At 40.9% G+C, this 17,067-nt stretch overlaps 1 protein-coding gene and 2 long non-coding RNA genes across 4 annotated transcripts in view; 2 read left to right on the top strand and 1 right to left on the bottom strand.

Annotated features, from left to right (window-relative positions):
• Positions 1-12: 12 nt before the first annotated feature.
• On the bottom strand, positions 13-3,566 carry LOC148152834 (uncharacterized). The gene is made up of 2 exons (XR_015761908.1): positions 3,379-3,566; positions 13-3,211 (listed from the first exon to the last, which is right to left on the bottom strand). It is a non-coding gene; the product is annotated as an uncharacterized LOC148152834 (long non-coding RNA).
• LOC106917817 (uncharacterized) lies at positions 1,810-2,465 on the top strand. Its single transcript, XR_001418276.2, has 2 exons — positions 1,810-1,867; positions 2,017-2,465. It is a non-coding gene; the product is annotated as an uncharacterized LOC106917817 (long non-coding RNA).
• A 1,853-nt stretch (positions 3,567-5,419) lies between the features above and the next one.
• The window catches only part of kif26ab (kinesin family member 26Ab), an 80,888-nt gene continuing 69,240 nt past the window's right edge, over positions 5,420-17,067 (top strand). Inside the window, exons 1-2 of one of the 2 annotated variants that reach the window (XM_014987090.2) lie at positions 5,420-5,927; positions 7,418-7,636. In XM_014987090.2, the coding sequence (XP_014842576.2) occupies positions 5,793-5,927; positions 7,418-7,636 (354 nt within the window). In that variant the 5' untranslated portion in view covers positions 5,420-5,792. Of the gene's footprint in view, positions 5,928-6,943; positions 7,229-7,417; positions 7,637-17,067 lie in introns of those variants that run through there. The other variant, XM_014987092.2, reaches the window with a different exon arrangement.

Raw genomic sequence — 17,067 nt, forward strand, 5'->3', positions numbered from 1 at the left:
TTTTCTATTAAGTTATTTTATGTCAGGTTTAGATTTTTACATTTTTTATTAGATATAATTTTAGAGCTGTCTTCTGATCAAAGGACACATTTTCCGTTTTGCAAGTAATTTTTATTTATATAGCACCTTTCATAGATAAAAGCATCACAAAGTATTTCATGAAAATAAAAGACATAAAATCTACAAATTATATTTGTATATGAAATACACAGCTCAAAAGCTTTCAGAGTTTTTTTGTTTTTTTTTAAAGAGTCAGTAAACATTAATCTCAGTGGAAGCGGAAAGAGAGTTCAAAGCGCTAGAGTCACAGCCTGAATAAAAATGCAAGTCTCTACTGATCTTAAAGTGAGTCCGGGGAACGACCAGCAGCATCAAGTTGAATAATCTGAGACACCAGGATGAAGACTGGGGCTCCAGTAAGTCCACTATATACTTATGGGCTTGGCCAGGGAGTGCGGCTGTGTGGTCCCTAATTTTAGTCCCGGTTGCTGCCACATTCTGCACAGTCTGAAGTCAATCCATACAAGCCTAACTTAAACAAATACAATGTTATATCAACTGACATGTATTGTTCCTCCAGGCTTCTTTCTTGCGCCACTTTTTCTTTTTAATCAAAAATCTGTGTTATGCTTGTTTTCAGAAAAGAAAACTAGAAAATTAGAGACTCACTGTGGTTACACCAATTTTTTGTAAAGAATCTCTCATACTGCTGAAGTGCATCTAGAACCAGCAGTAAGAGAAAGAATCACAGCAGAGCTTAAATCACTGCACTTCCTCCCGTTGAAAATGGAAAAAAGTTCCCAATCTTGTTATTGGTTTTTAAAGCACTGATCACTTTTGGGGTTAAAAACATTTGAGAGTTTCTTCTCTGGCATGAATCCTCAAAACCCCACAAGTCATCGCAGACCTTTTGACTCAGTGCTCACTGAAACGTGAATAAACAGGAGTCAACTTTGAGTTTCTTTGCTCCTCATTTATTTTTCCATCCTGTTTAGTGTCGTAAGCAGGTTACAGTGATTCGGAAAGCATTTTTCTGTGTATTACACAGGTATAACACCAATAAACTGTTGAATTTTGAGCCCTCAGCTCTGAGACAAACTTCCTGAAAACCTGAAGTGTGTAGAAGATGTCCGGTTTTTTCAAGTCAGATCTGAAAACATCACTTTTCATCGCAGGTATCCCATAAAAGTCGAATTTGATCAGTTATGGTTTTAAATTTTATCTGCATGTTTTCTGTGTGATAATAAATTGTACTATTTTTAATGTCTTTTTCTTTACCTTTGCTGAGAGCTTTGAGTTACCGTCTGTATGAATGCCACTACACAAGTAAACTTGCCTTGTCTTTGCAGCTTCCAACTCTCTCTTTTTTAATGAATAAATTAAGATCTTTTCAAACACTGGAGGTCACTTCTGTCTCTGAGCTCAGCTTTCTTTGTATTCTCACCAGAAACACGCTCTGACTGCTGAAAGGAAGAATTTTGACTGCAGAAAGTCTTCAAGAGAATAGCTGCATCCCATCCTAATATAAAGCCCGGTGAACAGCAGGCTGTTACCGACTATAAATTTAATCCTTTTAATCAGAAATCACACAAACTCACAAGGCAGTGATGACATAAAACCGCATCTGTTCATATGACTCGTCAGTATCTGTTTTCTTTTTTCCTTTTCAGGGTGGCTGCCCTGTCCTGCTCCTTGCTGGTGGAACCTGGCTCATCAGGTCGGACCATTCTCATTCTTCCTTAAACGAGACTCTTGTAAAAGCCAAGCCCAAAAACACTATATAAGCGCCTCTTGCCTCTTCAGTTACTCAGTCTTGGCAGGGATCACACCAGGGAACACTACCAAGAAAAAGAGGCGCCTTCTTCAGGTAAAAGCTCCCTGATCAAGCAATGCTTTGCTTGGGCCTTCGCTCTGCTTTTGTACTGATTTGCTCTGTAGCAGGTTTAACCTCAGAAAAGTGCTGTAGCATTGCATTTGCCTCTCACTAACAGTAGCTGCTGGTTTTTCTTTCACCAGCGGAATCCGCAGTTTGAAGGACGAGCGTCGGGTGAAGAAGTGCAAAGTCATTCTGATCAAGTGGTTCTCAACAGTTCAACAGTTCTTTGAGAAAATTGTGAAATGTTTAGGACCACTTGAGCAGTCGGACAAATGCTGCCATCTCACATGATTCTGGTCGGATTCAAAGAAGGCCTGAATCTGGACAAACTTGGGAACGACTCCATCGTTTTTACCATGTTTGTCAGCCTCCTCGACGTCTCCCTGTCATCTTTGCCTGACTGCGTCCCAGCAGCACCTGCAGCTCTGGAGCTGTGGGGGGGCTGTAAAAATGATTAGGGCTCAGTAATTTCATTCTGCTGGCACATATGCAACATTTTAACGGCTCTGTTGCTGCATAGCGCTCACTTTTTCACTGCTTTTCTGTCCCTACTTTCCAGAGGTACTGATTAAAACAAGTCAATAAAGAACCATTTGTCTCTGACGAGTCTGTGGGGGGTGATAGACCTGTGGTCTGCAGGGAGGGTCAACGTCCAAAGCTCTGCAAATTGGTTTTGTGTGGAAATGGCAAATTCACTCACTTGAGAAAGAAATGCATTTTTCTCTTTAACGGTACAAAGAAATATATGACATAAAGCTGGAAATGAATGAATGTTCCTATTTTATCTGCATTAATAATTTGCATTTTATTTGATTTAACCACTTTTCAGTTTTTATTTTAAATATGTGCCTACAGGAAAGACATTTACTAAAGGTTAAATTCTAAAGACACATGTTTGTCAGGTGCATCCAAAATTTGACAAAAACAAAAAAAAAAACTCAAATGCCTTTTTTACTGAGCAATAACCCACCTTATACCGCATAAATCATTCATGAAAGCACTGCGCACCATTTATCCACCTCTCCACTGTTTTTTAGACTGCCCTCCTCTCTCCTTTTTTTCTGCTTTTGATCTCCTCCGTGCACCAAGAGCTATCAATATTTGCTAAACGTTTCCCTCAAAGCCTGACCGCGCACCGGGGGAGCTGCAGAGGAGAAGGGATAAAACACGAGGAGAGGCATTAATGAGAAGCCCTGAGCGCTTTAAGTGTACGTGCGCAGGGACAGGGCAGCAGATGTAGAAGCGCGGGCATTCCCAGGGGGGAGATCCCAGGGAGGGCGTCCACTGAATTTCATCAGCGGCCAAAGGGGGAGACCCGAGTCCGACCCAGACCTCCTGGAGCGGAGAGGAGACGGGAGACGAACATTGTAAATCATCTTTATGGATTGCAGTCATTATTTCAGTGACAACTGAAGTCACACAAAATTGATTTTTTTTTTTTTTAAATCAAAAGTGATTAATCCATGAAGTAATTATTGACCTTCCCAATCTGCGGTGCTTACCTGTCAAACTGTTCTTGTTGCAGGGAAATTGACTTCCTGCTGGGCGGAAAAGCTTAAAACGTCCAAACTTGTCTCGCAACTTTCTTGAATTAAAAGTTCAAATAAAAAAAAATCTTAATTGTAAATAAAAACGGCGTAAATTACGATCCCCTTCCGGTTATTTATCCAGTTCAACCTTGCGGTCAACACAGAAACGGCGCTTTGAAAGCAGAAATCATCTCCGCCCATATAGGGTTTATTACGGTAGAAGGTGCCACGAAGAAGATAGGAGATTCATGAAGAGCAGTAAGTCACTCCTAAAATATCTGCTCGACAATCTAGCCAAATATATATATATATATATATATATATATATATATATATATATATATATATATATATATATATATATATATATATATATATATATATATATATATATATATATTTAAATTATTTAATTAATTAAGAAAGAATCTTCTTCCACCACAAACCTGTATATTGGCCACCTGATGACAAAATTAAATTCCAGAAATTCCGCTATGATATTTTGGTCTTAGTGCACCTCCCCAGGGCCATAATGGTCCCCATCTAATCACCCTTTTGAAACCATTCAGTAAAATAAAATAAAAATGTTCCATGAATTTTAATAATAAATGAGAAAACATTACCCAGCAGGAGTGTTTTCTTAGGTCATATCTATTAGAAGTACTCGGATATCTCAGAATCACACAGGGATGAAGGATGTGAAATTCACATTGTTCTACTTAATGATGACCGGGTCTGTAACTTTAGTCATGATGGGTTTTTTTTCTCTCTCTCTCTCATATTTAAGGTTTAACTGACCATCTAAGGATTAAAGTTCAATGCTTTATTAGTGCCCTCTGGTGGTCAAATATTTACAACAGTAGGGACCAGGCCCATATTAAAAGTGATTCATAAAGGATGTTAAAGACTAGGACGAAGGTACAGAACAAATTGGAGCTTATTACCAAAAGTAAATAATCAGAATACCAGCGGATACATATAAAAACATTTAATTATAACAAGAGTTTGATTACTGTAATGACAATAAAGATGTTTCCACTGGACTCAATAGTGGCACTTTTGAAGGACATGTGCATCATCATTGTTGACCCTGGTGTCTCTCATCTTCCTTTTGACAGTACCATCAGGCTCTAAATAGGGTTTATGTCCAGTCAGTTTGCTGGTTGACTAAGCATGGTGATACAATGTTAAGCAAAGCAGGTGTTTGTACTTTTGGGCTTTGTGGGTAGATATTAAATCCGGCTGGAAAGAGAAGAAACTATGTCAATAAAGCTTCTCAGTGGGCTGGAGCATGGATAGTGGAACTAAGAAAACACAAGTACCAAAATAAGCAGATGACACGATACTGGCTGCAGTTATGCTCGTTGCATGTGCATCTTTATTTCCCTCATAATTTCCTTCTAGTAAACATACCATTAATATGGCTGGATACAGCACTCTGAGAAGTCTGCCGGACAATTGTCAAGTCAGCAGTATGCCAGCAAAAACAAATTTGAGTGTTAAAAATCGAATTCTATTGGATCTTCTTTAATATCTATTAAAAGACAGACTTTGAGGTTTTCATTCCAAGTAATGTTAATCAAATTTGACAAAAATAAGTACTTGAGATTTAGCGCCTTGCATATAGAGACTCTTAAATTTATAACTGAACACAAGTTTCACATTTTTAATTGAATTTTTTGACAATAACTTAGAGTTGCACATGTAAATACCTTTTCCAATAATAATATGTCACATTTTCTTCTATACAAGTCTAATTTTGAAGGCTTGTTAACCTGAAGAAGACAAAAAGACAAATGTAGGCATTCTTGCGTTCCAGTGACACGTTGCAAGTAGATATAAGATAATTAACCTGAGGTGATTCCGTGTGTGTGTGTGTGTGCGTGTGTGTGTGCGTGTGTGTGTGGTTACAGGCAGGACTGCCTCTGTGTTTTACACCGTCGTGAGGGGGATGATCGTGCAGGTCATCACAGCCTGACAGGGGGGAGCTTACAGCGGAGAGAGAGGGCGGCTGAGTGAGAGAGGGAGAGTTGGGTGATGAGATGGAGAGGGGCAGGAGATCAGTGCGCAGCAGATGCACAAGGTGCTCCTTGTTCGCTCTCAGATCTGTAGCAGCATCAGTCACAGATTAGACATGAGCAACCTCGAAAAGTAGCCTCTTACGGTGGATACAAACCTGGTGGATTGTACTTGTCTCTCTCTTGGACTCCAGGTCACTGGAAACCCGGGAGGTTATTATTTTACGCACACGTGCTCAGCGCAGTTCCCTGGATGTTGGGATTAAAACACCTCTCGGATCTTTTCTGGCACAATGAGACTCGTAAATTTAATGGATCTAAGCACCAAATAGGAGTAAAATCTATTTTCGGGCAGCGCTTGCAGCCGGCATGGCTTTACCAAACTCACCGGGCTCTCCCGAATCGGGGAAGCCCAGCCCCAACGTCATAGACCTGGGGACTATCTTTGTTGACTCGGACATCATATTTGGCTTCACAAGTCACCTGCTGAGGAGAAAAGCAAAGGTAAGAGCGACTCTTCGGGGATGAATAAACACTTGAGGAAATATGATGAGGGAAAACAGTTGGGATCCAGAAAAAACGATGCGCGCAGGAGCGCTCCTCTCCGGGATTCAAACGCATCTTGCAACGTCCCTTCTCTTTATCTCAGATTAATTCAAACTCTTCAATTATAATTTTTTTGTGGAATTCTAAATCTATTTTTTATTTTCATATACATAACCCAAAATTTATATAAATCTCTACAAAAATGCAACACTGTGGATAATGACATTTATCGAAAAGCAGAAGATGATTATCGTAAAACGTTCTGGGCATGTTTGTGTGAAACAGAGATTGTTATATTGCACATAATTCTCTCATCCGAATCTATAACGCTCTAAAGGTCTTGAGATTATCTCTATCTAACCTCAAAACTATTAGAGAAGATGTTTTCTGGCTTAAGTTGGAGTTTAGCATGGCATATAGTCTGTAATATGAAATGACACGTACAAAACTATGGACAGAGACAATTTAGAAACCCTTTTCAGGGGTGGCCACCGTGGCTGACATCACCCACATGAAATATTCAAAGTTTACTAATTAAATATTAAACCCATAGTGAAGCCCTTTAATTCAAGTCTGAGAAATGCCGTTTTGTTCTTTACCCAGACGATGGCGCCAGAGTCCCATTAACGACGCACAGGGGCGATGCTCTTGGACTGAAAGTTGTTTAATTTTTTGTTAAACTAACTCCTTAGTTATAATATATTGTTTTTTTTTTTTAAAAAATGAAGTCATTGTTTTAGATTAATCATCTAAAGTTAATCTATTTGACCTAATTTCAGGATTATAAATTAGCATTTTAAATGTCCATATTCCCATTTTATGCGTAGAGCACCATGTCTACGTATTTGTACTAGAATAATAAAAGAAACATCTTAAATAATTTAGCTGTCAAAAGAGCTGTTAAACTTTCTACTCTAGAATAATGAGACCCCACCCAGGGGCAGAAAGTTTGTTTCGCCCTCCCACTTCAGCAGGCTACACCGCCTCCTCTATTGATCTGCCAAAAAACTCCTGCGCTGCTTGCAAACTTATGGACAAGCTCACTTGTTACTTTGGCTGTGCAGCTCTTGCCAACGTGCAGTGTGACAGATGACAGTGAGTCCAATCTTCAGAGTAGCCTATGGCTCTGCCTCGCGTTTTTCACTTTGACTTTGACGAAAGATTCTCCTGAAGGTGTATACCTCGGATCTGGGAGAATGAGAACGTTTGAGGGCATTTTGGCTTCTGATGGAGAAGACCTCCACAGCCGCGTGTTCACTGTAAGTGTGTCACAATCGGGGTGAACTACTGACTACGTCTCAATTCTTGTTTAACCTGCATTTCTCTGTTCTGCGCACTCAAAAGGTGCTCTTGTTTACCTCTGTCACCTGTACGCACCTGACGCATGAACTGCTAACCTGATAAACTTCTTCTTCTTCTTTTTTTTTTATTTTAATCTTGTGCTAAAGGTGGAGGGATGTCCCAGTGGAGAGTCCGCGGTGAGTCCCAGGAAAAGATTTCACTCCGCGGAGGAAGCGCGATGCAGCAGCCGTCCTCCACCTGAGGGCGCCGGGTCAGTTTCCATCACCGAGTCGGAGGAGAAAGGAGGCTTTTGCCAGCAGTGCCAAAGGAAGGTGTCGGAACTGAAGAAACAGGCGCAAACTCTGGCTGACCACAACTCCTTAAAGGTTAGTTTATATTCCCTCAGGCAAATCTCCCTTCCCCATTTAGTTCCCCCACCATATATTGGGGCAAGAAAGTACCCCATGTTGGCCCCATGGGGTTTTCTCAATCTGGTGGGGTCTAAGTAGACCCTGATTGTCTTCACTAAATACAACCTACATGGTAAAACCAATTGGACACCTTAAATTGTACAGTACATTTAGGACCCATGTGAGGTAGCTGGAATCCCAGTGTTGGGTACCATACTGGTAAGAGATGGGCTCCCAATAGTTCTCACATGGGATGGTTCAGAGGCCACACAGTGGCCCCAGGTAATGTTTTGTAAACGTTCAATGGAGGACAACCTGTATCAGTCCTATATGTGTATTTCAAAGAGAGAATTGCTAGTCAGGAGTTTAAAGTACACTTTCAACATGTGGTCCATCCTGGATGGAAATATAACCTGTGGCAGCAAAACTAATCTGGCATTCTACATGGGTGTTGGCTGGCTGTTAAGAAACTGCATCTCAATTACACATCACTTGTGGGTGCCATATTAGTTCCAATTGTTTTAACCAGAATTTGTAACATGTGGACAATATCAGCTGGGAAGCATTTTTAGCCAATATCCTATAATATTGGCCCATATGTGAACATATGTGTGGAGAAGGTGGTTTTGGACTCCTGATTATTAATTCTCACTCTGAGTTGCTTCTTTGAAGATGTTTGTCTCCTTCATATGTTCTTGCCCTTGTTATTCACTGTGGGTTGAAGGACAATGAAGTTCCACTTGCTATTTTCTAACAGAACCTAGAAGACTCTCATCATTCTCTTGTGACATTATTTATTGCTCTACTTGACTTCAAATGCTGGCCTTGGATGTGAAACTGGATGCTTTTGAGACATTTAAAGTGGCCCCCTTTGTTCGACCAAACAATGCTTATCTTTTTTTATGTCGCTGTTGGGTGTGGGGGGTACGGGGGGTGTCCACGGGCCTGAAACGACTGGGCCGCTCACGTTGGAGGCTAAGGAGGAAGTTCAGTCCCAGTCGGCCTTCGATGTCCATTGAAAGTGTTCCTGTGCTGCTGCTCCCAAAATTCCCACCACTGTTAAATATAGGTCTTGCCCCCACTGTTGTGGCGGGCTGGGTTTGGCCTCTGGTCCGTGCTCCTTTGTTGTAATTTTTTGTCATTAAAGGGGGGAGAATTTCAACATGAGATTGAATTTCATCACTTTAGGGTTCACCTGTAATCCCACAGCACCTGTGGTTCAACCAGGAGCAGCTGTTCAAAGGGACAAGGGGACATTTCTCAACCACCTGGACTCCTTATGTGTGGTCTGTCCATTATGAGAAGTTCAGAGCATATCTGTATTCAGCTATCAGGTATATCCACTTCATATATCCATAAAGGCTTCACTTGAGTTCTGTCATCTGTCATTGGAACTGACCTCTTGTGTTTAGTGACAGACCCTCTGGCAGCACTTTGTGGCTCTCTCCAGGTGCTCTATGAGGAAGAAAGAGATGAAGACCTCCTCTTTACCCACTATTTGCTCTTGTTGATGGCTAAATGAGGCCTTAATTCCAGGGTGGCAAGCAGTGATGGCTGGGTACTGTTGTTGTGCGGTGGCTGTGGTATGGCTTCCTCTAGGCGAAAGGATAAAAACCTCATTGTCTTTTGGAGGTTTGAGTAGCTCACCTGTTGGGCCTCATAGGATGGATGATTGGTTCCAAATTACTTCCTCCATGGAGGGTGTAAGGTCAGCGGGGTCACTCCAGGGGCCTGCTGGTGTGTCTGGGATCCTGCAATCTGCTTTGATTTGGACAGTGTTTGGGTCTGTCCTGGGAAAAACCAAGAGCGGAGACTGTTTACCCGAGGTCACACTTCCCCACCCTCCCAATCTGCCTGCAGACCCGCTTTTTTTTTTTTCTTAAGAGGAAGTCACTCAGTCCCCAGACATCCCCTCTCTCTGCATACTGTATTGTTTGAATACAGTAGTAGTATCAGGAGGACTAAAATTCAAGGAAGAGTGAATGTGCTTTTCAACATCAAGCCTGCTGGAGGGAAAGTTGACTTTTCACACACTCTGAAGCCTCCCAGACAGTTTTTTTTTGTATTTTCCTGTTTGGGTCTGGAGGAACGTGCTTACAGTATGTCCCACAAGAAAGCTGTGGAAGCGAGGGCCCCTCCCTTTATGTCTGCGATTCAGCACAGCTTTGTCAAAAAGCCACCAGTTGTGTGAGGAAACAATGTGCAGGGGAAAATTAATAACATGCAAAAGTATTCATATTAAAATTTATGCTTTGAATGATGCAATGATAAATCTACACATTTCAATGTGTTCTACTGGTATTTCATATGACAGGCCAATGGAAAGTCGGACTGTAAAATTTAAGTACAACAATACAATTTTTTTTTTTTTTTAATAAAATCCAGGCCTAAATCCAATTGAGATCTGAATAGCTAGAGCTATTTTGCAGAGAAAAAAGATGCAAGTCTGGGGATGTGCACAGCTGGTATAGACATTCTTTGAAAACTTGCCACTGCAAAGGCAGAGCAAAACAGGATTCCTTAAAGCAGTGGTCCACAACTTCTAATTGGAATCCCCTGTTCTTGCACTGAAAAAAACATTTTTGGCCACCATCATCACCAAGAAGTGCTTACATGCACACTTGTGCAGACACAAAGATGCAGAGTTGCATAGGCTTATGCCTATGTGCACTTTGTGCTTGCACACATTTGGCACCAATACCAAAAATAACATTTCACTAATTAATCATTATTTTATTCGCAGTCCTACAATTCTTTCTTTCTTTCCTCCATGCTGGATGCCTTAACACGTTTCATGTTGTCCAGACATTAAATGCTTCTGTCTAAATGTAGGTGCCAACTCCCATACTTTATTGAATCAAGGGAATTCACCTATTTGATTTGCATACCTAAAACTGTGATGATGAGTGATTCAGTCATTAGTGGTAGACTGTCTGTGTTCCTTAATTTGAATAATTTTAAACTGCTTATTATGGCCGAACGTGGTGGCTAAGGGATGATTTTAGAAAACGATTAGTGCTTAAAACTCCACATCAAAGAAACCACTAAGCTCCTTACTGTAATCAGAGGATCTGTCAACAATTGCTGCAAACTGATAGGAGTTTGACTGGAACCTCCGCCCACAAAGTCTCACTGCAGAGCGAAAATCTCTGACATGAAAGAATCCCGAATACGAAGTTAAGAGATACACTGGTATCTTGATTAGATGCAGGAAAAATAACCAAATTGTTTTCCCGTTGCAAACCTGCCATCTTCTCTGTGAGCTGTTTGCACAGGAGCAGAGGGAGGCCTAAATTAGTTAGTTCACAGACCTCTATAAATGCAACAAATCACCTGCTGCCAGGAAAGATTATTATTCCTCGCCTCGGGCCAGGTTGAAGCAAATCAGACCAGATAACGCACAAACATTTCTATCTTTCCTGTTTGAAAGGGATCACTTTAATTGCATTTGCGGAGCTCACCGAGAGATAACATTCAGAGAGAATGAAAGTCAGAAAGGTTGGATTTCTTTTTGACCAAAGGGACCTCTAAAATCTTAATTATTCTCTTGTTTGCTTAAGCTAAAGCTTGTTTGTTAAAACTAAAGTGGAAAAATACAGACATGCTTTTATTCAACAACATTTTGCTCTTAACATTTTACCTTATACAATTTGATATATTTTCCTCTGCAGCTCTGATTGAGTGTTAGAGAATCATTTTCCAGCTGGCACCTCGCCCTCAGTGTCAAGTCATTAGTTGCCTCTAAAAGGTTTTCATCCATTATTTGTTAAAGAACTGCATACCCACAGCATAATTCTACCACCACCATATTTTATAACAGGCATTGCGTCTTTAGGGTGATGCTAGTGTTAGCTTTCTACCATGTGTAATGTTTTGCATTAACTCAAATATTTCAACTTTGTTCTCATCTGGGTAGCACCTTCTTCCATGCATTTGTTGTGTCATTTATCGATTGTGACAAACTGAACTTCTTATGTCCTTTCTGTGTCCGTTCTTCCATAAAGGCCAAATATGGGAGGTTTGTGTCTAATAGTTTTGATTGTTCCACCTGAGATGAGGATCTCTGCAGCTTTTCCAGAGTTGCCAAATGCTTTTTGGCTTGGAATCTAAGTGAAATACTTTGAAAATGACAACAAATAAAACTTGACACAGTGTATGAATACTTTGTCAGCACAGTTACAGTGATATCAGTTCAGATCCTTTTAATGTCCAAGTAATAAGTCGGTGTATTATACACTTTATAGCTTCTTAATTGTCTTATATCATGTTTATACTGATTACAGAAACTTGGATGCATCAACATGATTCAGTGCTTTCTATTCTCTGAGCCAATGCTGGATTGGAGTTTGCTGCAATGCAGAAACTGCAGATTGCTTTTACTGGTACTGTAACAGTTCCTATTAAATATTGAGATTTATGAATATAGAAGCAACAGTAGACCTTGTGAGGTAAATTAGCATGCAGACGGATTAAAAGATAATGTCCTGCAGGCCTGCGAGGGGTTGAAGCTGTTGGAGGTTAAGGTCGGCCTCGCCTTTCCTGGGACCTTTGCACTGTGGAATCAGAAACCTTGACCATTAATCAGGCCACTGGAGACCATCTAGTGAATCTACAACCAAGTGGGATCCTGTACATGGAGAGAAAGTACACTACGGCTAATCATGTCTCGTATGTATGCACAAAGCGTCTCCGGCTCTTATGGATCGTGTACATCCATGTGACCACGAATGTGGCTGCACAAATTAATTTATACCATCAGTCGTCTTGCAGGTTTTTTTTTTCCTACTTTGAATTAATGAATTATGGGAGGAATAATTTTCATAAATGACTCACTGGGATTCATGTTGGATTTGTTTCATTTTTGTTCCTCATTTGATCATAAGTCTGCTCAAATGTAAGTCATGTTGGTGTGTCTGTAGGTGTCTCAGATCATGTTCCTGAAGCAGCAGAGAAGCTCGTGTTTGATGCATTTAGATTGCGTCAAAGCCGGCATGCCTTTCTTTTTTGCCCAAGGCAAAAATGCTCAGCTTTATTGGAATATTTCTTTAAAGATGACAGTGATGCGCATGGACACATGCGGATGTACAAGCAACTGCAATAAACATGAAAAAGTCAGCTCGATTTAACTGCGAGGTTTCTCACGCAGATTGTCGCTTCTTCCTCGATTGCTGACCTCTGTCCTTGCAATCAGTTGTCGTAAAACGTCTGGTAGATTAGCATTTGGGGCAGGGGGTTGCTGGAACAGGTGTGCTGTGCCAATTTCGCAGCAGGAGAGCAGGATGGAGTGACTGGCAGACAGATGGAAGGAAAGACTTTGAAGAGCCCTCCCGGTTGTGAAACTTGAGATAACGTAGAGTTAAAACAGTCCATGGCCATATTGTTCTGTGCACCTTTAAACACCTGAGCCCCAGAGGCTCTCTGTCATATTTGTGTGTGTGAGCGTGTGTGTGTGTGCTCAGCAGCCTGTTTCACTGCAAAGAGTCAGGGAGGAGATGAGAAACGATACAGGAGAAGAGAGGAGATGAGCTGTGCTCCCGCTTCATCCCTGCATGCAGTGTGACTTCTGCTTTATGGCATGTGGCTATATTAAACTGTAGAGCAATAATCTGGTGTCAAGTGGTGCAGAGACCACAGACATCAGTCATGGTGCTACTGTGCAGCACTGTATGTTTGAGCAGTAGCAGCATGCAGTCGTTTTAGGCCAATTTACTGCTCTCTGTAGTAGATGTTTATACATTCTCTTTCAAGCGAACGGATAGATTTTAGTGTCAAAGAATCACTTTTCTGTATCAGTGAAGCCTTCTTTTTAAAGGTCAAATCTGATTTCTGGATGTGATCAGAGATTCTGGAAAAATTATTGGTTAATAAATTACTTTTATCCATTTTTTTTGTGTATTACCTACAGATAAAAGTTTAACTTATGTCCCTAAGCTGTTCATCTTTTCGATAGTAAAGCATAACTGGCATTTTATAAGAAATTTTAATTTAAAATTAATCAACGTAATTACTTTTCATGCCACAACAAAGTACTGAGCTTTCAGTATCTCAGCAATGGGAAGTGTTTCTGCATTTAACACACTTAAGTATTACTGTAAATTAAAAAAAAACTTAGATTGATCAGATCAAATTCACTTCTAATGACTTTTTTTTGACAACCAGAATCAACAAAAGTCTTCATCTATTAATAACTCTTAACCTGCCGTTCATTTTTTTTTTCTTTTCTTCCAAACTCTCCAGGTTAACCATGCTCTTTAAATAGTGGAACAACTGTGTCAGTAGTTATGTGCAGTGCAGTGAGTTTCTCATTCACTTCCTGCTTGCAGATTTTCACAGCTGGCTCTGCTTTCGAAGCACTTTCACCAGCCACCAGCCTCATTTTCTAACCTCCGGGCGACTCCGGAGTGACGGTCAAATCTTCACTGTGTCCGCTGCAGCTTCATTCTACATCTTTCATTTGCCGAACGGGGAAAGTGAATCAGCCCCAGTTGTTGCTCGCTAGTCCACTACTTATTGCAATTGCAAGGAGCAAATTGCCAAGTTAGTGCTGGTAATGGGTTCAGGCTGTGCAGTTGCAGGAGGCTGATGGGTTTTGGTTTGAAAGAGAGCGAGGCCGATGCTCATCCCCATTCGTCAGGAATCGGCCGGAATGCAACACCTGGAGTCACTGCCACTCTTTCCGCCTACGCTGCACTTCAGGCTGCTCAGATGAGCGGCTCCACTGCAGACAGGATGGAACAGGAGCTGACACACAAACACACAACAAGACCCACATTCACAGGTTTATCAGGATGCATCGTTTTCGGGCCATCTGGTTGTTGCTGTTGCGTCTTTGGTGCTGTAATGTTTGCAGAGCTACCTGCCAAAGAGAGCATAGCTATTCTTAAATGTGGATATTCACACCTTCAGAGATTGAATAGGTTGCAGTGGCTTATTTATTTTTGAAATAAAATGAAATAAATAAAGCGAATACTTCAGTTCAGTAGTTTTCAAGACATCTTACATGAGTTCTTCAAATGTGCATTGGTGAAATTTTCTAGTCTTGATTTAAATGATCAAGTTGATTAAAGTCTTGAAATGTCAGGCATTCAAATTCATACATCTATGCCCATATATCACATGTTGTACTTGCCCGTGTGGAATGCACACAATACCTATGGGGGTCATTGGAGAAATACAAACAGAACATACAATTTCTGCAATTTTGCAGACTGCTACTCGCTAAATGTTTGACAAGGTTTGTGAAAATCAATTGCATGCTTCTCTTTACTTAGGCTGGATGGTCATTTTTAAAGTCTGAATGTTGAACACATGAACATGCTTTGATCTCAGACTGAATTCCTCAAGGGCCAGAGTCCTGCAACTTTTAGATGTGTCCCTTGTCCTGCACACTTGAATTAATTGGTGAAACTGCCTCACTAGCATGCTGTCTAGCTCCACAGAGCTCTGCTAATGAGCTAATATTGGAGCAAGGTGTGCTGAAGCAGAGAGACATCGAAAAGTTGCCCTTAAGGACTGGAGTTTGAGGCCACTGAAAGCCATTCTATTTTTGACTGCAACGGTTTATCCAGAAGGTGCCCAGGCGGAAATCTTTTGCCGTCGGTTTGCAACATTTTCAGCTAAATCCATCATATCTTTAATTCTGTCGGCTTTCCTTTCCCTGCTGAAGAAACAGATTGGAAGTTGTTATGCTGGACGTTGAATTTGAAGTGTTTATCCATTGCTTTTTTTCAATCCTGCTAAAAATAATCGTGTGATAATTATTGTTACTGATTCATTTACATTATCTTTTGATGATGGATCTGAGTTTGTTCCTCTACGTTTATTCTGGACATAACTGGTAGGTAATGCTCCTTGTTCTGCTGCAGTAGTCTCCAGCACCTCTCTGTTCTCTCACTGTCTTCCACTCTCTGTGTGTTTGAAGAATCATTATTGTACATAACAACCTTCGCCCGAAAGAGTTTGCTGCTGTTTGGCAAAGGATTACAAGTTACAAAGAGCCAGACTGAAATGAACAATGAAGCCGAAGCGCAGACTGAGAGGGCGATGTGTTACAGCACTGCACAGATCTACAGAGCATGAGAACAGAGCGGCAGAGGCAGAAATGTCAGTGAACAAAGAACACAAATGAAACAAGATGTGCAGCCATTGGAAAAATGCATCAGCCTGACTTCGTGGATCTAAATATGCAACAGTAAAAGTCTGAAGTCCGAATGAGTGTTTGCTTCTTGCTGTCTTGGATCTCTCAGCGTTCAGCGCTATATGTCACACTGGAGTGAGACGCGCACAATCCGGGCGGTTTGCAGTCCATTATCGAGTCTGATTTAGAGAATTGGAGAGACATTGTTGTTGAGATAAATTTTCAACATGGTGCGCAGACACCGATGGGCTGGAGGTAATCTCCTACTGGCTCCATAAAATGTGCTCAATTGACAGCAGGCCTTGTGGTAGCAGACAAATCGCCTGGCTTATAGCGATGTGCTGAAAGAGAATGCCAGCGTTGTGCATCGTTGCCAAGATGGATATGCAGACAGCAAACTCTGAGCTGTCTGGGCGTGGCTCCCATGTTCAGGGCAAACAGGGGTTTAGCAGAGTGTGATCCCGAGTTGGAGCTGACTTAGCCTTGTTTGTTTTATTCCTTTGACAGAATCAATAAAGAAATTACAAGTCATCTGTCAGTTCAGAAGGTTGCCAGCATTTGGCAACATGTACTTTCAGAAATAACCAGTCAGGCAAGCCTTTTTGGTATTTGCTTCTATAGAGGTGCTTTATGTAATAACTATTTATTACAAGAGACACAACAAGCCAACTTTAGCTCTTCTGAAGCCTTAACTGTTTTTACAAAATGTTTGTGCAAGATAAAATTATACATTCAATTTTTGAAATAAAGCTAAAAAGAATAACAACATATCTCATTTCCTTTTTTAATTTCTTCCCAGGATCTAGATAATAGACTATTTCCGAAAGATAATTTCAGAATAAATAGCAATGGTGTCCAACCCCATATTTGTCTGAAAAAAAGCTCTAATTTAATTGTCAGAGGTGATAAGATATGACAATTCATTTATTTATACGTTTAAAGGAGCCTAAAGAAGCACTTCTACTGTGGAAGTCATTTATATAAGAATCAGAGGTGACGTCACACTGTGTGAGAGGGAGAGCAGTGGTACACAGCTCTGTACTTAATATTTCCCATTTATTTTAATACTAAGAAATGGGGGCTGGGCTCAGGTTCATCATCCATTGCAGAGTTCAGAGACGAGCCGCCACTCCACCAGAACCAGGAGACCCCGAGAAAGACCCAGACCATGGTGGAGGGACTTTACTTTAAATTTAGCCTGGACCTGGGAGAGGGATGTCTAGAAACTTTGGACAAGCTAAAGACCAGGAAAGAATGTATGGATGCACAT

The sequence above is a fragment of the Poecilia mexicana genome, unplaced genomic scaffold, assembly GCF_051168715.1.
Source record: "Poecilia mexicana isolate PSO_F unplaced genomic scaffold, ASM5116871v1 scaffold_22, whole genome shotgun sequence".
Taxonomy (NCBI): domain Eukaryota; kingdom Metazoa; phylum Chordata; class Actinopteri; order Cyprinodontiformes; family Poeciliidae; genus Poecilia; species Poecilia mexicana.